Source organism: Oreochromis niloticus, linkage group LG20, assembly GCF_001858045.2.
Source record: "Oreochromis niloticus isolate F11D_XX linkage group LG20, O_niloticus_UMD_NMBU, whole genome shotgun sequence".
Lineage (NCBI taxonomy): Eukaryota > Metazoa > Chordata > Actinopteri > Cichliformes > Cichlidae > Oreochromis > Oreochromis niloticus.
In genome coordinates, this window is record NC_031984.2 from 15,705,681 (window position 1) to 15,727,281 (window position 21,601).

The 21,601-nt window shown below is 41.5% G+C and overlaps 1 protein-coding gene across 2 annotated transcripts in view; it reads right to left on the reverse strand.

Moving 5' to 3' along the window:
• nkain4 (sodium/potassium transporting ATPase interacting 4) overlaps window positions 1-17,703 on the reverse strand; it is a 51,652-nt gene extending 33,949 nt beyond the window's left edge. The window contains exon 1 of one of the 2 annotated variants that reach the window (XM_025901551.1): window positions 17,370-17,703. In XM_025901551.1, coding sequence (XP_025757336.1) covers window positions 17,370-17,423 — 54 coding nt within the window. In that variant the 5' untranslated portion in view covers window positions 17,424-17,703. The remainder of the gene's footprint in view (window positions 1-17,369) is intronic. The other variant, XM_005448793.4, reaches the window with a different exon arrangement.
• Window positions 17,704-21,601: the final 3,898 nt, after the last annotated feature.

Consider the following 21,601-nt stretch of genomic DNA (forward strand, 5'->3'; position numbering starts at 1 on the left):
GTCTCAACCAATGATGTGTTTCGTTGTGTGCTGACATGTCATTTACAGCCAAGCGCTTGAAGATGGATGAGAGAGGGAGAAATCTTGTTGCTGCCTCAAAGATAGGAAGAAACCATCAAGCACACACACACACACACACACAGGCGCGCGCGCACACCACACTCCATACACCACGGTGGCTGCGCTCCTTGATGTAATGGAAATGTTACTAGAAACTCAATGAGACATTGTGACAGGCAGGGGAGGGAGAAGATCAAACACTGAGTGATAATTAAAAATGAACGAGGGGAATAAGTCCACAGGCAGGGTGTGAAGTGACAAAAGGGAGAGGTGAGTGAACTGCATCAAGCCTTACCATGCCAAAGCCAACGAACATCTCCACAAACAACAGATAAAGCTTTTCACGCACATGGAAACAGGACAACAGACAAGAAAAGATGGCTAGAAAACTGAGAGAGATCGGGCGAATGCTGGGGAAATACATGGTATAAACTCAGAGAGATGGGAAAGGATAAAGGGAAAAAAATCACAAACAGCATATGCTAATGCAAGACGACTGAGCCCCCCCAACTCTCCTGATAACTTCTGTCTATCCCAGAATTGAGAAAGCCTGGAGGGAATGAATAAAATCCGGAGTCATAGATCTTCTGGCCAGCTCTGGGTCACGGTTAGAGAGCTAAATAAAACTGATGCACGAGGACTTCAGCAAAAATTAGACGCAGCTATAGGCTGCAGTTAATTTGTTTGAAGTGTTTGCCGGCTTGACCCAGACCCCATTATTGGAGTTATAATTCAGCTATGACTTTTAGATGCACGTCTGGATAAATATCTGAATTAATCCCTCCCTATTTTGTGAAGACATAAGAGAAGGTTAATAAGAATCAAGTGCTACTCCTGCATCACACTGGCTACAGTCAAACATGAAAGAGACCCAGTTTTAAGCCTGATCAATGATCTTAATGAGATACCTCAGGCCGATCAATAATAAATTTTAAATTTTAATAATAAACTTAATGGAAGACAAGCAAACATGTACTGTTTGTGGTTTTAAAGGAGCTTTTTAAAACAGGCTCTTGAAGTTGATACAGATGACTTTCTAAAAAGCAGCTTTTTTAAATCCATAATTGATTGTGTAATGGTTAAATGAATTAATGCACTGTACTTCTCATGTGGCAGGATGGATATCAGCTCTGGTTATCCAGGCTTGTGCTCCAGGCCAATGAACACAAAGTCCTGCAGCCAATCACATGAAGGACACACAATCACATGAAAGAGCTGCACTTTGAGGTATCTTGCACTGGTCTGCAGCCTAATGATAGCCTGTATATTAGTCCATTGTATGGTGGTCTGAGGTATAACCCATCTCCCTGTCAGCCTTCATCAGCTCCACAGGGAAAGCCTGACATTTTGTTATACGTTTTTTTCCTTTTTCTCCCATTTCTCTTGTCCTTTCAGTTGAGAGGAAGTTAAGATTGCAAAACTTTTTGCTTTGGTCTGTTTATCCAGTATTCACTTTACATTTATTCTGCTCTCGGTTACTTGTGCTATATTTTTTTTGCCAGGATTCTCCCTGAGGTTACAACTGAGCTTTATTACTGTTGCAAGAAAATGTGAAATAAGAACAAATTGACTTCTCATATTTTTCATCTAGTTATATGTTACTCCGAACTCCCCAAGCACCCTTGATCTCAAAATAATTATCTAAGTGGGGGAGTGAAATGTGGGTGGGGTGGGGGGGTGGAGAAGAAAAGAAATAACGGGAAGAACAGATGATACAGCTCCCCCAAAATGTTGTCCGCTAATCCTGGTGGAAGAAAAAAAAGAGATCAAATTCTATTAACCAGCTTTTATTCTCTTTGGCTAGATAAGTGAAAATAGCCCCAGGGTCTTATCTGCGTGTACTTGGTACAATTTCTGAAAAGGCTAAAAGAATGAGGAAAAGTCACGAGGTAATTTTAGATATTTTCTTCATTAAAACTTAGCATGTCTATCGGTTTCGAGAACACAGACTGCAGTCAAGTCTACCGTCTTTCAGTTCTAAGGCTTTATGCATAACAACGTAAAATAAAAGCACAATAAAACCAGGTTTAAATTAGACATCAGATGAACAACAACACATGATAAATGGCTGTGTGTCAGTTTTTAAGTTACGCAAAATGCAGAAGCAGTGAGGAAAAAGTACACCCTATGATTCAGCAGCTTGTAGAACCACCTTTAGTAGCAATAAGTTGCTGTTCCTGTATGACTTTATCAGTCTCTCACGTCACTGTGGATGAATATTGGCCCACAATTCTTTACAATATTGCTTCAGTTCAGTTCAGGTTTGCAGGCATTTATTTCTGCACAGCTCTCTTACGCTCCTACAGCACTTCAGTCAAGTTGAGGTCTGGACTTTGAATGTGGCCATTGCAACACCTTAAATCTTTTCTTTTACAGCCAGTCTGTTGTAGATTTTCTGTTGTGGTTTGCATAATTGTCCTGTTGCTTTAGCTGTCGAACAAATGGTAAACAGAAGAGTTCATGATCAACTCAATGACTGTGGCTGTAAAACAAGCCTGAATCCTGATGTGCTATGTGTGCTTTTCCAGATGTGGTAATGCGTATTGTGGCAAACATCTCCACTTTGGTTTTGACTATCCAAAGGACATTGTTTCAAACGTTATGTTGTTTGTTCACATGAAACTTTGTGAACAAAGTTGTCTTTTTAGAGACAAGAGGCTTTCTCCTTCTAAACAAAGCATATTTGGTCAGTCTTTTTCTAATTATACTGTCATAACCTTCAACATTTCACATGCTAACTGATGTCTGTAGAGTCAGGGTTGTTGCTGCTGGGTCGCACAGCGTGCAGTGTTGCACACTCTGATCTTTGGGTGAATTTGCTGAGATACACACTCCTTTCTCTCTGTAAAATGATGGACTGAAATTGTCTGGAAATGGCCTGTTAACGCTTCCTAGATTGATGGGCAGCAGCAATTGCATCTCTAAGATCATTACTGATGTCTTTTCTCCTTGGTATCATGTTAACAGACAGTCGAATGCTCCAAACAAGCAAAATCCCAAAACTTGTGCTTCTATAGAGACGCTCAGGCTTGCTGATGATCACTGAATCAAGTGCATTTAATTAGCAGCATCTGGCTGCTACTTATCCTCTTAATTCCTAAGGAATCAGTGAGAAGTTTTTCACTCACTGCGTCTGCATTGTGGTTTAGGTTTTGTTAAATTGTTTGACGTTGTATTTACCTGATTTTAAGACTGGCAGATTTTTTTTATTGTGTCCTAATACTAAAACCTTAGAACTGAACTGGTGTACTTATCTTTTACGTATAAAAGATGGGTGTTGCATTTGGGTTTCAGAAGCAGCACTAAACAGAAATTGCCTTAACGCTGCATTTTTTTCTAATGACTAACAGAGGTCAACTCCTTTGGCTTCAGAAGGAAGTCTGATTATATAGAAGTCCATGGAAAAAAATACCTCACTGCTGATGTAATTTATGACCTCAGTAAACACGCATTAAAGCTTTCAGTCTCTTGCCTTATTTAGCGCAATATGATGTTCATGATGTAAAATACAGTTTCATTTAGAGTGAAAAAGACAAGGAAGCAGAGTGTGCTTTACCGCATGGCCATCTGTTGTCTGTGACATCCATTTTGCAATGTGGCGCCAGCCAAAATGCTAAACTGTTTCCTAATAATTCTTATCCTGACACTGATTTCTTTTTTTAAATATTGCTTAATAATATAAAAAAAATACACCCACACACACACACACACACACACACTGTCCTCAGCACATATGTTATCTGACATGGACTGCTGTCCCGGCATGGGACAGCAGTCTAGTTAATAAGTATAAACCCCATCCATCCAACAAACATAATTCAGATCCCATGATGTATTTATTACACACAGCCATAGACCTTTCCCCTGAATTATTTCCACCAGTCACTGAATTAAAGATCATATAGGCATGAGGCACGTGTGAGTGTGTGAGTGTGTGTGCGTTGGTGTGTGTCCTCTCCTCTGAGAAGCTGCAGTTACCCTATCACGCAAGCTGCTAACTCAATAATACACCAAGATGACAACAATCAATCAAGGATAGAAAGGCCTTTGCCCACCCCCAGACACACACACACACACACACACACACACACACACACACACACACACACACACACACTTACACAAAAGCTATATAGCATAATTAGCCCACAATTCAAAGGGAGCGGGTTACTGGAGAGTGGGGTGGAATTTGATCAAAAGATACCAATGCTCTTCCAGGAATATTGAGCCGGCTACATAACGGCCCGTAAAAGCCTCCCACTGACCTCTCGCAAGCACAAATGACTCCCTCTTGGGTGACGGAAACTCTTAGTGTGCATTTTGGTTTTGGGTGTGTATATGTGGAGAAGCATGTTGGCCACACATACCACTCCTCCCACTATAAATAACTGCCAATTATGGGATGGGTACAGCAGCAGGATGCAACAAGCACTCCACGCACTTCCACTACTGTCCATTCTGAGTTCTCTCTCTTCTCTGCTTTTTAATATCTATTTAAAGCTGTCAATTACTTGGCCATGAAATACCAAATTAGGAACACAGACCTCAGTGCTGCTGCTTCTCTCACTTAGCTGGTAAATATACTCAGTCTCTAGAGGTATGCATATATGAGCAAACACAAACAGAGCAATAAAGAACACAGCCCGACAATATAAACCCCATTTTCTCCAATATGAAACAAGAGAATATCAAATCCGAAAGACATTTCAATCACCGCCACCTTTTAAATGTGCCATGAAAGAAGGAAAGAAGGAAGCAAGCCACACATAAGAGTGATGTGGGGGATCAGAGTGAACTTGTCTGAGGGAGAAAAAAACGTTTGATCTGCATCGTTTGAGAGCTAATTAAGACGCGCATGTGTGCTCAAGATAAGTGGCTGAAATGAATGAAAGGCAGCGTGCTTTGACTGCGCATCCAACCCGGGGTTTCAGACAGAGACCGAAACATGTGTCGCGCCGTCTTGACAGTTGTTTATGATCATTAACTCAAACCGTGTTGCCGTGAGTTCGAGATATCCAGAAAGTAGGGCAGATTTCTGGTGAGGTGTTAGGTGTGATTTCCACCCCGAGCTAGTAGATAGAGGTGACTGCTGACCCTCTCATTTCCACAGCTTCCCACCTTAGCCTGCAGATACCAGAGATCACACATCAGTGTTTCTCTTTCTGTGTTTGTCCTCTGTGAAATGTCCTCTAATAACATGTTACTAGATGTGTCATCAGGATATGTGTGTGTGTACGTGTGTCCATTCTTTATGACTTTAGGCTGCATGAGTCAGACTCCTCTGTGTTCAAGCGTATAACTCTGACTCACACTGTCAGGCTGAAGGACAACACTGAGGCGAGCCAGGAGATATGAGGGGCAAATTAAAGACAACTCCTACTTATTCGGCCATCTCCCGTTTTCTTATCTCATTGGCTTTAATGGCTGATTTTACTTACATAAAAATACACTACTCAGTGAGAGCAAGCCAGATAAAATGAGACTCACAGGGCCAATTTGTATGTAATATTCAAACAGGCACTAATATTTCATGTGTGTCTTGCTCTCTAACTGGCGCTTTCCTGCCTGCTGGAAGTTACTGGGAATAGAGACAAAGTCAGTGCAAATTATGGCAAAGTATAAAAAAAATCCAGTCCGGATTCATGCTTGTCTCTTCTAATTTTTTGAATTTTCCACACCTAATATAAAAATAACTGAAATATGAGTTCCTGCATGGCCCCGTTAAACGGGTTGCCAATTTGGGTGTTGAAATACCCCCGAGGGGATACTAGTTTAAGGGGTCTGGACGAGACAGCAAATTAGAAAACTTTTCTGCTGCACATTTTATCCGAAATGTCATTTTCATGCATTATTATTTTTTTCTCGTGAATTTCTGGAAGAACTGAGAGACAGGTGGATCAGAGAAACAGGAAATCACCCTTTCCATTTGGATTAGGACAATCCTTAAACCTGTTTTTCACAGGTTCACTCAGTCCTGAATAACAAACGACACAGACCAGGTTCAGAGTCAAACGAACATCATCTTGGGTCTGTGTGTCAATATGCGAATGAACCTCAGTGGATCCAAGAAGACACTGTGCTTAAATGAAGTGGGACCAAGCTGCTGTTACTAGAGGTAACTACTAAAATGCTTTACTCTGAGACTAAATAAAGAGCAGGACAGTAACGGGGACAAACCGTGAATCAGAGGCTGGCTGTCATTTTTTTTTCTTTTTTTGCTCTGACTTGTCTTTTATTCTGTGACTCCCAGCAGGCGGTAAAGTACTTCTCAAAAACTTTCTACAATCCAATTTTTCACCTCTTGCCTGGGTAAAGTTATTATACTCTGGTGGCTGCCTGGTCCTTGTGTAGCAGTGTAACTAATGGTGCCAATCTCAGTATGTGTGTGGTGGTGTGTGTGTGCGTGTGGCTTTGATTGGGCACATGGAGAGTTGGACAGATAGATAGCCCTTGGTCGTGCCTAGTCTAGCAGAGCTGAGACAGGGATTAAGAGGTAGGGTGCCTTCATAAGCCACTTTCTTCTTCACTGTTTGAAATATGGCCTGCACAATGAAACACACAGCAGCTAGTGCCTTTAAATATCAATTGCTTTAAATTGCAGTGCTAAACAGAGGGGAAGAGAGGTGCTGGGGGCATCTCTTTTTTTTTGAAGAAGAAGAAGCTATTTCAAGTATATAAAAAATAACCAACCTTATTTAAGATGAAATATGTAAAACCGTAAGTGTTCTTACTACTAATAACATGCTAATCTGTCAGTGCTACTGGGAGCACGTAAATCTGCCCCTCCTGAAAGAAATGTGACAAAAGCCAGTGCTTTGAACTAACTCTCCCTCTGAACTGTGACAAACCACTTTAAACTTTTTGGATTCTGCCCTGTGTTGTTGTGCTCTCTCTCTCTCTCTCTCTCTCTCTCATGTGTTTGCTCTAGGATCAGGTTTTAAACATCTTCTGGACTGGAGGCAACAATCGGCTCAGGTAATTGAGCTTAATCAGTTCAAGTGAATCAAGCTCATCTTCATAGCATACGTTCACGCTGAGACCCACTCAGAGTCCTTAGCCTGTCTGTCCACTGACCTCGTTACGGGTAAAAGTTGTCCCACTTCTAATTCTCCATCTGCTGTGAAGTTTCTTCTTTTATTTTGAGTTTGCTGCGCTTTGCTTTAAAATAATTACATCCACTCTCAGAAATCTTTTAGTTAAACATGATTTTGATGAGACAGCAGTCAATCTATAATGTATTTAAATCAGTGTTTGCGCAGCAGACATACAAGAACACCTACTGTCTCAATGAAAAAGCAACAACTGTGGGAGACTATCATCAATAGGCATGGAAGGTCAGTTTTCTGCATACCTTTATTTCTCTTGGCTTCTCTGGTTTTGAAGTGGGCAGGAATGTGAAGCTGCAATGTTAAAACCACCTAATCTTTGAAAATTTCCTGGTGATTACTACTGAAGCCCCAGAGCCTAAAAAAACAGTATTCAGGACATTCCTAAAAATAATTTCCTCAGAACTTAACTAAGACCTTGGTCCCCGTGGTGGAAATGTACTGAGCCCATCCAAAGGTTCTTGGCAAATCTTTAGTTACAAGTAAGGTAATATTTTTATAGTTAACTTTTAATGCATCCAGTCTTAGAGAATGGAATAATACACCTGGAAAAAACTGGCCAGCACTGAGAGGAATTAGCACATGTTCGTCATGAAGCTGACTCGGTGATTAACATGTTCCTCTAAGAAATGACCCAAATGTGTACACTGTGACACCAGAAAGCCTTCTCGTTTCTGGTAAACAGCTGTCTTGCTCAATATCGCTTCCTCTTTCTCCTCCTTCAGATAACATTTTTAAGCTAATCAGGGGCAGTAATGCTCACATTATTAGAGGTTAAATGAGACTTTACTGCATCATCTTTCAGGTGAATGTAGCAGCACTTATGAGTTTAGCCTCAGACCAGAGGTTTAATGTAAGTTCAGTGGGTATGTGTGCTTTTCTTGAAAAAATGAAAAATGACAGCAGACTGAATCTTAATAAATTAGATCAGGTCACATTTTTTTTTTAAAAACGGTTAATGTGCAAAAATATAAAGTAACAACATCTTCTAGGGAGATGACAGAAGAAAAGCACTACAAGAATAAAGTGGTGACTAAAACCCAAACACATCAACCATAGATGGGATGGAAGAAAAAGTTAAGAATGGGAGCAGCTTAAACCAACCAATCGTCTCCGCTCTTCTGCTTCATCATGTCCCAGATTTAACAAAGAGCTGTTTAGGTTTCGCCCCAGTTAACAAGTAGGCAATTTAGCAGCGACAGAGGAAATTCTCATCAAAAATATGCAGTCAAGAACAGCAAACAGCTGTCAGCAGTTTGCACCCTCCAGCTCTGCTTTCCATAATTGAGTCAGTAATGTTGCTCTTTTCATCATAATACCATCACTCGTAATCTTTCATCCACCGTAGAGGAAGTTACGCTGCGTGCATCCGTGCTGTCCGACCATTTGATCACAAAACACAATTAGAGCAAAAACATCCGTGAAGTCATCAGCTGCTTGTAAAACAAGGACAGGCTGCCAAAAACTGTGGGGGGGGGGGATTTGAGTGGGATGAATATGCATTGCAGCCATTCAATTGAGTATGATCTGTCAAGATAGTCATCCCAGCTGTGGTGCTCCCCAAGCAATTTATTCGATGCCACACTATAACAAATGACACCACTGGAACCACTGGAATGGAAAGAGAGAAATGGGCTTGCAAATAGTTCTAGTTCTATCTCCATTATAGCTTAATATTGCAATATCATTGATGTGGAACACACACACACAGGCACACCGGCACAAGCCTCTGCATGGATGGGCATATGTGCACGGTCACATCTTCCCAGTCCACGGCTTTCTCTCTAAGAACATAATTAATGGTCTAGTAAATTGAAGACATTAAATCGTGAATAGTTGTAAAAAGGGCAACAAGGGACAAAGGAGATGGGTTTTTTGACAAACACTCATATTATTATAAACTCACATCCATGAGCAATATTGTGACGGTCACAAAAGAAAAAGGTCACCACCTAGCTGCTTTAATCTGTTAAACATGTCATCACAGACAGAAGTATATTAAAAACACATTCCAGTCAGGACTGTTCATTTTCTTTAGCTTGTCTGAATCAGGGTTGCGGGTGGAGGACTAAGCCAGCCTTCACAGGGTGAGAGAGGAGTACACCCTGGAGTTGTCACCAATGTGTCACAGGGCTAACACACAGAGACTCACAACTACAGTCAATTCAGAATCATGCATGGGTGTTTTTGAACTATGAGGAAGCCGGAGTACCCGGAGAGAACCACTGCAGACACAGAAAAGCCTCAGTCTGGATTCAAACCCAGGACCTTCTTATGAGGCAACAGTGCTAACCAATGCACAACCATGCCCCGCTCCAGTCAGGGCTACTATATTCAAAAGAAGGCTGTCATTGCCATCTGCACTGGTGGCATGATTATGTACTGGCACCTCCCGATCTTCTCAAGTGGGGACATGCAACACTGACCCATAAAAAACAAACAAACAAACAAACAAACTAAGAAAGCATCAGTAACTGCTGACACAACAGCATGAAGAGGAGATGGAGGTGGACTGCAAAGCGGCTTGCAGAAGCAGCTGTAGGCAATTTAAAGTAATATTCCCTGTAATATGTGAGCTTTGTCAGTTGAAGCCTATCAGACAGGCCATCGGCTGACGGTTGGCTTGAGATCAGCTGATTCTTGCTCTCAAATAAAGTTTGTGAACAAACCAGGTGGGTCATACTGATTCGAATGTTGGATTTCAGACATTTTTGTGGCACAGTTAGAGGATACATACTGCATGTAAGTAAGGCTATCTTTAGAGTGACAGCTGCCCTGACAAAAGGATGTGAGCCATCATCGTTGCAGTCTAACGCCCAGAGGTTGTCTACTAACACTCATCTCCCTTCCCAGCATGCTAACTCAGATTTGCATCATACATTACCAAGCTTCCTTTTGACAAGCTGGCTTTCATTACCTGCAGGCTCCTCAGCATCTTATTGTATAAGTAAAGGTTTCCCTGGTAACAGCGCACCAGAAAGAGGGCCGGAGAATGAAAGAAAATGAAAGAGAGGGGAAGGGGAAAGTGAAATGTAGAGATCTCAGGTCTCGAGGGTCATGCTCATAATTGGTCTAGGGTGAGAGGTTGAACTACCACAACCGCCCCTCTTTTGGCTCCCTGCTTCTCTCCCTCTTTCTATCTGTATGTCTTCCAAATCTCCAGTGACTGTTGCCCCACTGATAAATTAGATGGTAATCAATAATTCAAACATATTCCAACCTGCCCACAATCCCAGCAGGCGGAGAAAAGAAAACAGGGTGGGTAGAGGGGTGGAAGATACAAAAAGGGGGAAAGGAGATCGCGCAGAGCCTTATTGTCTTTCCACAAAGGATACATGTTAAAGACATTCATTACAGATTCAAGCAGTGCTTCCCATCCCCGAGTACCCAGGTTACATTAAGCTCTTAGGTGAGATGATGACACATTGGAGCTCCAGAAGTCAGCGATGTGACTGTGAATTTATTACAGAGTCACCTTGTCTTGGTGTCTCATTGTAAGCTGTTGTTTAATCAACTTTGCAGCTCAGGTCGGGCATGACCTGTCAGAAACTGCTCTTCTGTGGATGAGGGTTGTTCAGGAATAGCAATCAACAGAGCACCTGGGTCAAGACCACAATCAGCATTGAACACTGGGGGTCTATTTGACAGCACAAGCACAGCACTTACACACATACACCTACGGTACCTAATTAGGGCGAACCGCATGACCTTCAAAAAGAAAAGAATATGGGCCCATAGACAATATAAGATGAGGTTAAGACCTTCATTTCTGAGATTATCTGAACTAATGGAGCTCTGTGAGCTATAGTCATTTACTGTCAGACCTTTGAGCTCCCCGTTTCACACACAGCAATTTTTGAAAGGAAATAGGCTTCTGCATGTGAACTTTCTTTTAAAAATGCTTATTTTATTTAGTTAACGCAGTCTGAAGAGCAATTTTTAATGCAAAATGATTTATTCAGTTATAATAGGTTGGGCAGGTTGTTACATTATTATTTTTTAAATGTATTATTAAGGCCTCATAGTGTTGATCAGTGTTCAACTGACTCCAGATTAGTTTGATTTATTAGTTTATAAAACAGGAAGAACACTTAACAACAGTATATAACAATTTTACATCTGTTGTCCCTGGTCAGTTAGCTGATAGATGCTGCTCTCGGATTTAACAGGAAACTGCAACCCTCCCCCCAGTCCACTTCTTGCAAATCTGTTAATCAGCTTGTATAAACTGTATGATACAAGTAGCAATTCTTCTAAGGCCAAAGCACATATCGGGACAGATCCAAATCTACAGTACTGGACAAATGTCTTTAGCAATCCCTTATTTCTTTATCTTTTGCTGGGAAATAATTGCAGCAATTTGTTGACACATGCAAACATATATGGAAATACAGTATGACAAGATATAGAACTTATGTAAGTAGACTTCAGGAATAGTTCAAATCTTGTAGAAGGACATTCATAGCTGTTCTTTGGATGTTGGATGTTCTCTTCCTATCAAGGTCATCGCACACTGCTTCAATAATGTTGAGCTCCAGGCTCTGGGGAGGCTAATCCATGACAGATAGAGTTCAACTGTGTGTTTTTCTGCATTAGGAGCATGTTTGGTATCATTGCCATGCTGAAAAATGGAAGTAGTTGCCAAACAGATGCCTTCCAGATGGTATTGCATGGTGGAACAAAAACAAAGTAGCATTTGGCATACCTTAGCATCTTCTGCCCAATTCCCTTCCATAAGAATAATCACTTGATCTACTGAAAAGCCAGCTACATCTTTCAGATTCTGTGTCAGCTCTTTGCTGGATTACCTACAGCATAACCTGATGTGCACCTCCCTAGAAATGTAACTACATGTAGGGCTGACAAAGCCTGCAACTATTGAAACTGGACTATACAGTACTGTCAATTAGGCCTGCACGATTAATCGTTAAAAAAATCGCGATCTCGATTCATACTTATGCGCGATCTCATTTCCAAATGACAACGATTTAAAAAAAAAAAAAAAAAAAAAAAAAAGACGACGACGATTTTGATCCGGGACGTAATCTGCATGAAAACAAGCGCTCCCTCTTCCTGCTCAACAAATGACAAGGGCGGAGCCTTATACCACCCCCGGTCAACCACCCAAACATCAGTAACGGGAACCTTATACAGCGCTTCCCTATACACGTCGAACTCCTGCAGGCACAAAGAAATTACGGAGGCTATTACTTATCACCTGACCAAAGATATATCAACACTGTGCAAAACGAGGGATTTAGGAAAATGATCAACGCCCTAGACAAACGCTACACAGTGCCGTCCCGCAACTATTTTTCTATTGTTGCACTACCTGCTCTATACACGCAGTGTCGAGCAACGGTGGAGACGGAATTACAAGCAGTACAACATTTTGCGGCAACCACAAAATGTGAGGCATTTGTTGTTTTTATGTTTATTTATTGTTTTTATGTTCAGTTTCAATTGTTACGAAGTTGATGTGCAGTTAATAAGTGCAATAAATATTTATATTGGAAAAGAAAATCGTGAGAGAATCGTGATCTCAATTCTAAGCAAAAAAATCGTGATTCTCATTTTATGCAAAATCGTGCAGCCCTACTGTCAATTACTCTTATGCATTTCCAGACAATTTCTTTGTTGAATTTTGTAAATTTATCAGTGAGAGAGTAACAATTATCATCACAATGTAAGAAAAAATAATCACCGCATCAACAAAAGGACTCACAAATGTTAGCAAATTGCTGAAACTATTGGAATGGATGTGAGGGAATGTACAAAGAAGTGGAAAAACTGGAGGGGCAAAAAGATTTACTCCCTAAAGATTTATACAGTTTATACAAGCTCATTACCAGATTTGCAAGAAGTGGACTGGGGGCAGGGTTGCATTTCCCTGTTAAGCTTAAGGCAGAGCATGATCGCTTATATTGTTTTCAACATCTAACTGCCAGGGGACAGCATATGTAAATTTGCTATATACTGTAGTAAAGTACTTGAAAAAAATGACAGTGACTTCAGTTCTGAAGAAGCTTCTCGGATGAGAAGTGCAACGTCTTTGAGTAACTTAAAAAAGTCCAGTCACTTCTCTGTCCAAGCTCCTTAGACTACTATGACTAACCTAGAACGTACACAGACCGACCCAAGAAGTCATTTTGCTATTGGTATTCAGTGAATACACAGAGTTTGCGAGGAGTCTAACATACACTGACAACACATTTTGTTTTTGCATGGATAATTCAAGTACGGGTGCTGTCTTAGTCCTCCACCATCTGTGCAAGCCAAAACAAATAGTAAAAAATGTGCTTGTGCCCACAGTGATATAAATCACAGTCCAGAGAAGCTTTATAAAACATAATAGGAGCACCAGAGAGGTGAAGACAATGAGAACGAAGTGAAGCGATAAAGAGCTACGACCATTCATTTTATTCCTGCCGGCCTCCATCAACCTGGCAATGTCAAAGAAATGCAGTTTATTATCACTGATCAGACAGCTACGACTCCAGGTTCACTCAGGCACTCTGTAAAGAAGTTACACACAAATGCACTCAGCAAAACCCACTGAGCAGATGTCCGAGGCATCTGTAACTGGGAAAATTAAAATATTCTAGCACTTGCGCTCATATTTCTGTAGTAAACAGCTTTCAAAACATCACGTCACCAGTAAATTTGCAAGGCACGGGAGGATTACACAGTAGCAGTAACCCTCACACCCTGGTTTGCTGGTCTGACAGCATATAGTGTTTTATTGCCACACAATTTGCTCCAGCTGCAGTAATTATTCTTAATTATAGCTGTGCGACGCATCAATATCAAAGCTACAGGCCAAGACCTTCCATGTGTTGTGTGCCCGCTAGCACATACAGATTAGTGAGGAGAGAGAAACAGTATGTTAAAGGCATCCAGCATGTCTGAGATCATGAATATTCAGCAGGAAATTTGAATGTTCGTGCCTCCATAAAGCAAATGAGTTAGCAGAGGAAACTGGGGAAAAACACAACCTAAATCCTTTGTAATATGTAGAAGATGACGTGAAGCTTGCCAAGGGATAATGTTGCGCCTTTAGAGATAACACTCTTCAGGACGAGGGGCTCAGCTTTTCTGCTAAAAAACTTTCTTGGAAGTACTTTGGCTGAACTCGCTTTTCTTCTCTGAAGCTTTCTCTACCGAGTATATTCTCTAGCTTTGTCATCAAAAGGCTAGAGGAAAAGTGGGCAGTGTGATGCAAGATGTAACACACAAACACTCACACGGTGCTTGTGGGTAGTCTCCTTTAAAGGGTGAACATGAGGTAAAACTTGCAGTTCTCCTGTGCCGCTGTACCGTGGGTGACTTTTTCCTTCCTAGACACAAATTATGCAGCTACTGTGACAACAAGGACATTGTTTATTCTCCTTGCATGTGATAAAATTTTTAAAAAATAAATGCATTTTTTAAAAAAGCTTCAATTTTCTTCCTTTGCTTGCCTCGTCTCGTCAGAGGTCAAACACAGCTGCACTCGTACGAGGGCTCTAATCTTTACCCACCACTAGACCTAATAACCTATAACTCAAAGTTAAGAATGTGCAGCTGTGACTGTGTGGGTGTGTCTGCGAGAGTGCATCCGTCAGTGTAGCCAGAATAGTTATGGCCAGGGACTGTCAGGGTCAATGTTGACTTCTAAGTTCATTACCTTTGTCCACTGTGATTGTGTGTGTGTGCGTTTGTGTGCTGGCCTGTCTGCACTCTCCTGAAAAACCGCCATGACCACTGAAAAGGCCTCCTTCATCTATCATCAAGCTCCGCTGAGCCACAATAACCATCAGCTCTATTAAGGACAACCTCCTCGTCATTGCAAGTCGCTGACATTCACATGTCTAGACTGGCTCTTGTATCTGACCAATGGAAGTGCTTTACTGCCAGGTCAAGTTAAGGTCAACACCTCAAAAACCCAACCGGTTGATAACAAAATGAGCTCGCTGGTGTCTCTGAGTACAAACAAATCGTTACACAGACGGGGCTTCCTGCCAACGCTCGCTATTCTCTGGAGCTGATCGGGGTTCTGACAACCATCCAGCACTACTGTCTGGAACAGTTAGGCTGCAAAGAGAAGAGGGAACAGAGGCGTTTTCGATCAATACGGGCTCATTATCTGTTGCCTTCTGTCCCAGAGAGATGAGTCCCAGCACTCGGCCTGTTGATGAGGAAAGCGCACCACAATTCAATTAGGGGATGGCCGAGATGCCAAAAGAGGTTTGATCAAAGCACTCTGCCAGGCTAATTAGCACACACAGCGGTTCACAAGGGCTTTTTTTTTTTTTTTTTTTTTACATCTGAGGAGCAGAGTATGTTGTTTTGTTAATGGTAGTTTTACCCTGTAATGGACTGGGAATAACCTGGCTCATTTTAAATGCATAGGTTTCAGCCAGGGGAGATTGGGGGTCCCTCTTGCTGCTCTACATACACATGTATATTCATGTGAACACATACGTAGACACACACACACTGCCTGACGACCTTTTCAAAGGTCAGGCAGGGTTTAATACAACCCCTCGCTGCAGTTTAAACTTGTCAATGTGCAGGTGTGTGTGTGTATGTGTGTGTTCCTCCAGACAGGAAGTGTCAGGTCATCCAGAAATACTGCCAGGGGAAAATAAAGCTGTTTCCAGAAGTCTTCGGGGACTTTTTAGGCAGCTAGTTGACAGCTTTATAAACCTCATAACAAATGGTCAGCCTCCTTCTCTCTAATGAGGCAAAAAGGTCCGAGAACTGCGAAGGAAAAACAGGTGTGTGGTTCAAAGTGGGCTGATAGCCTACTGTATTCATGCGAGTGTGAGACGATTGTTTGTGTCACCAGTGAAGCGAGTCACATTTTAATCAAGAGGTAACACAAAGACCCCTGTGGCCTAATGAGCAAACTATCAAGAAAGTTCCCCGTTCTTCACACCGTGATGAAGGAGGAACAGGTCCGAGACACAAAAGAACAGCAAGACACTGAGCAGCAGGAAGATAGCAGGAACTTAAACAAATATTTAAGAGCTGAGAGAGCGATTGAGCTCTTAGCAGCCTTGTATTGTTTGAAAGGTATGACCGCGAGACAACCCAGCAGCCAGAAACCTAAAAACTGGAGTAAAATGTTGGTTTTAGGGCCAAAAAAACCCTTTACAAATTAGAAGTTGTGGGCTTTGTTATTAAATCCAGATTCTTAAAGTTTGACACCAACTGATACTTGCTTCCTTTTTGTTTTTAACGCTCCATTTTGAATTCCCTCCCATGTGATGCAATATATCACAACTTTCCCATTACACTCTTTGTCTGGAGACGATTTTATAGCTGTGTTCGTTTCTGAAAGTGGCATTTACGTGGGAGCTTATGGTGTGAGCAAGCTGAGTTTTAATGCCATCATAAATAACACTGTCACAGCCTGTCAGGTAAACTTCACTCGGGATAATGGCAAAGGGAAGCTAGCCTCTGAGTCAATAGGAAGCATCATCCGAGACGTATCATCAGTAAAATGTCACAGCCCACACACCACTGATCAGAAACTAAAATGTCTCAACGACCTTTTTCCTCCTCTTGTTATTAAAAATTCGCAAATTACAGCTGGTTTGAATTTCTAAGAAACACATTTCGTAGAAATTAATTTCAAAATTCACAAATATTAGCCAATGTTTTACATGAGAACTATACTACACAAATGTGAAATACATTAAGTGGCTATATGAACACTTAAGTGACACCCCATACAAAGATAGGTGAATGATGGTTAGTGCAGGTGGAAGATGGGACTCAATTATAATATTGTGATTAGTATAAATTTACTGTCATATCTCTGCTGCTTAAGGCTTCTGATGCTCAGAGAGGTTGAGTTCTTTAGACCAACAACACCACATGTTGTCTGTCACAACTCATGTCAACACAACACTTCTTCACTAAAACACAAAACTTAGAAATCCACGATTATTCCCAGAACTACTATGTTTAAACAAACTGGATTCAGTAGACATGACGAATGAAGATTTGTTTTAAGTAGGACCCTTATTGCCTAGTTAAAGTTTAAAAAAAAATTTATTTAACATGTCCTCATCAGTTTTCAGCATCCTCCAACAGAAGCCGTGCGTCTGCCCATTTAAAAACAGACACTGAATTGGAAAGTAATTCCTTTGTCAAACACGCAGTGGCTTCCTCGTAGAATACAACTTCTAACAGCTAAAAAGTGCAACAACTCACCAGCTGTAAAGTGCAAATAAAGATGAGAGTGCATCGTCCGCTGCAGCAGCCCATTGTGTCAGCGGTGAAAACACGGTGACTCTGGGAGGGGGAAAAAGAAAAAGAAAAAGTCAGAGGAGCTCTCGGTGTGCCGGCAGGACTCAGTGTTGATCCAGGCACCGGCGTCCCATTCTCCTCTTCCACCCCGGTCTCTTTTACTTGAGCCCAAAACACGATAGACGAGAGTCGCTCCGGATGCTCTGGATCTGTTTGTTTGCCTCTGCTCCAGCCGCTCGGCCGCACTTGAGGTGACTGACTGGGAGGGTGGTTGCGAGCCGGTGTGTAAAAAAAAAAAAAGAAGAAGAAAAAGGAGGAGGGGGTGGGAGGTGGTCGCGGTGGTGGGGTAGTAAAACCGGGGCTGAGACAGGGCTGACTGAGGGCGTCAACTGATTTCTGACCGTGGCAGTCGATAAATTTCGGGCTTTATAAGTCGAAATATTTTAACACAGGTTAGTTTATTATCGTGGCGAATAAAACTCTGTCTCTGTTGGACTAATTAAAAAGAAATGAGCCAATTAGATTTGCAGAAATGGAGATTAATCTCATTTGGGCAGTGGAAATTGTCAAGAAGTGCACTTGTGTTTGTTAGAATTTCGTATTAATTGTGAATTAATGACGCTAGAGAAACTCGGACGTATTATTAGAGCGTGAGGACGGATACCGGGTTACACTGCTGCTATCTGTGAGGCTGCAGTTAGTGGAGAACTGGCGCCATCTCATGGCTGTATGTCGACACACACCCTGGCAAGTTTCAACAAAGACCTACATCACACAAAACATAATTTTCTACAATTTGCGTCATGGCGTCTCTTTTCATATTTAATAAACCGTCGTATTGGTGCTCTTGACAACTTCTTCACTAATAATTAAACCTATTTAAGCTCCTGTGTGTTCCCTAAATCTTAGGGGTTCAGTTTAAAGATGTTTTTAATTCCGTGATGTAATTAGCTTAGTTTATTTACGCACAACTTCGAGTCTGTTTTCACTTTACGTGCATCTTTTGCCCCCCCTCGTTCTCCAAAACCCTCTTGCCCTGCTTCCCCAGACCTTTTGTGTGAATCTCCACTTGCCTTTTAGGCAACCAGTGGTCGGTATAATTTATAAGACAGTGGATCTTAGCATCAAGTCTCTCAGTCTACCTCTCCCTCTGCAGGAGCGCACGAAGGCAGGTCCCACCTCTCCCCTCACTAGCTTCTTAAATCTTTTACGCGTCTGCAGGCTCTGAGTGAGGGAACACTTCACATCTCATTTCATCACACACTCCCGCGCTCTTTCCCTACTGCTAGTACTGCTCCTCTCCTCTCTCCTCCTCCGTGCGCCGCCCTGCCCTCTTGCGTCCAGCCGGCCCAGGAGGAGCTCCTCCCCCCCATCGCCAAAAATAACCTCAGGGTATTTGAGGAAGCCGACGAGCAGGCACGAATCAGGCATGGAAAAAAGAAAAGAAAGAAAAGAAAAGAAAAACTGAAAAGCTGAAGCCCGAGTAAACATTCTGGCAATCCACCCGCCCCTGTTTCCCAATAGAGTGATGACTTACAGTTTGCGTACGCTCCGGTACTTTTATTTCAGAGAGATAAGCAATGGCGCATCGTGTTACATAATCTCAGCAGGTGAGCATTTACTACATGTTGTACAGCTGGACTATGAATGACTTTTTATTGAACATTTGTGACGATGGCAATAAATAATTAAAATCAAATTACTAAAATATGAAAATATTTTTGTGCCAATGTATTCTTCCAGGCGTAAGACTGTCAGCCTTATATTTTTTTCCCCAAATCACACCACCTTCATCAGCAGTCATGGTGTGCTCGCTTATGTACTCAAGATCCACCTGGTTCCTGTAAACTAACAGCTAGAAGTTATTCAGATAAATTATAATAGAAGAATGACAGTCATGGCAGTTAATGCTCAAAAGGTTAAGGGGACCTGAGTTAGAGCCAGGAAATACTGTTCAAGCTTAAAATTCAAGTGATGCTGTTTTTTTTGGTTTGTTTGGCTTTTGGGGTTTTTTTGGGGGGGGGGGTTACTATCACATTTTTATGCCAAATTCTAAATATTATTTATCTTTTCATATTTCATTGAATAAAGGTGTTTTCTTGGTTGCATGTGAGTGATTGCTCTGTTTGCCTGTAACAGATGGCATGTTTCACTGTTACACATCAAGCCTGTAAGTGCAAGACATACGTGAATCTTATTTATTCCTAGGCCGCATTTCTCATGAGAACACGGCTTCTGAATGTGTGCCATAAATCTGTGCTTGTGTGTATTTGGGTTGCTGGTTGGGTGGGAGAGAGTGAGACAGAGAGGCAAGCACGAGGCTGAAATAAGGTCACTGTTAAAGTTCTGTTAGAAGCCTTGATGGAGGTTCTCCTTGTGTTCTCATTTTGCCTGACACCTCCTATATTCACAGTCTGCATAGTGTGTGTGTGTGTGTGTGAGTGGGTGTGTATCTAGAGTACTTCTTTCATGAAAAGTGTGGCCCTCCGGGGCTGCTGTTCTCCATGAAGACACTAATGTGAAGAGACAGGAGAGCCAGTGGTGCACTGCTGTGAGGGGACCTGCATTGTGGAGGAGACCCAAGAGTCTGGCCCACAGTGGACAACAATAGGAAAAGATCTCAAAAGGACAAGGCCTGTCTGTCTTTGAAAAAGCGTCTTAGCCTGTCGCTTTTACTTCTCTTTCTTCTCTTTCTCTCCCTCTTTTCTCCTCACTGATTCTCTTCTCACACGTTTTTGGCGCTCAAACACACCAGTGAGGATTTTGTCCTGCAGCACTCAACAGAAGTCTCTTTCACTTTTATCAAAGGGCCAATTCATCATTTCTGAGACATGAGAGCAAAAGAAATTGAATCCATATACTTACAGCAGCCTGAAAGACTTGATTTCCCCCAAATTATTGTTCTTGCAACAGTAGTTTGCTCACACCAAAGGTTTGCAAATGATGTCATTATTCAGGCAGAAATGAATATGTCAGCTAGGGGGGGTTAACAAAACAACACCGGATATTTTTGCAGTGGTGCAACTGAAATGCATTACAACCTACCTTTAAATCAAAAGCAAAATGAGCTGCTCCCTTCAGCTCTGTGGGACATTTGTCAACTAGCTTACACAGCTTCAAATTACAGCCACCGCCGGCTTTCCAACACGCATATGAATGTTTTCTTTATTTAGGCCTATGCTCATAAAAGTTTAACGTTATACAGTGCATGTGACGATGGGGGCGCAGTCCCATCTGATCTTTTTCCTTTTCTTTGTTTGCCATTAAAAAAAAGTTCAGAACTCGATAAACAAGGAATACAGAGGCTACTATAAGGAACATGTCAATAATACTTCGGAAAGGAAATATTTCTCCTCAGGATAATTTTTGAGAAGTCGGTGTTACTCTAACTGCGGTCGCTTGGAGGCACTCTCTGTGAGGTCAGTCTTAATTGAATGGGTGCCTTCACAGGTGCGTCAATAGAGATTGAAGCCGGAAAAGAGGGGAAGAGGAACCCCTTCAAAATAAGAGTAATATATTTCATGCTGGTTAGACTTCAGGGGAAAGCACAAAGTTTTCCTAACCAGAGAAGAAATAAACTGGAGTTTATACTAAATCAACAGCAGATACTGCTAGAGAGATATATCAGGCCCACAATCAACTCAGACCACTTTAAGACAAGAAAAGATGAAGAAGGAACTAACAAGACATTATAAGAAGAAAAACATGCGAAATCCCCAGATCACCATGTCAAATCTTGTCCTTAATTTGTAACTACTAATGACTTTTGGCCAAGGTTGAGCCTATACAGGCCTCTCTGTTGTGTGGTATTAAAAACAACTGTTCCTTAGTACAGGCATTAATTCTACATTAATATTTATTAATGATCTGATACAAGAAACACAGTGTTTGTGGCATTTTAAAAGGACAACAGCACTACAGGCATACTTTCCTTCACTATTTTCTTCCTAAATTTTTTTCTTTTTACTATATTTTATTGCCACTTCAAACGTGGGATTCATGTTTTTGGTATTCGCTGTTGCAAACCTAACACGTAGCTGGGAATGGTTTTAAATAATATTTTATGTACAAATAAAAGCATCGTTTACTTTGCTTTTTACTTGAATTAATATGTCGGATATTAGCTTTGATCAGTGTTCATAAATGTCAACTTTATTCTTTTAAATATTCGAAATAAACCTGTCTAATTTTATTTA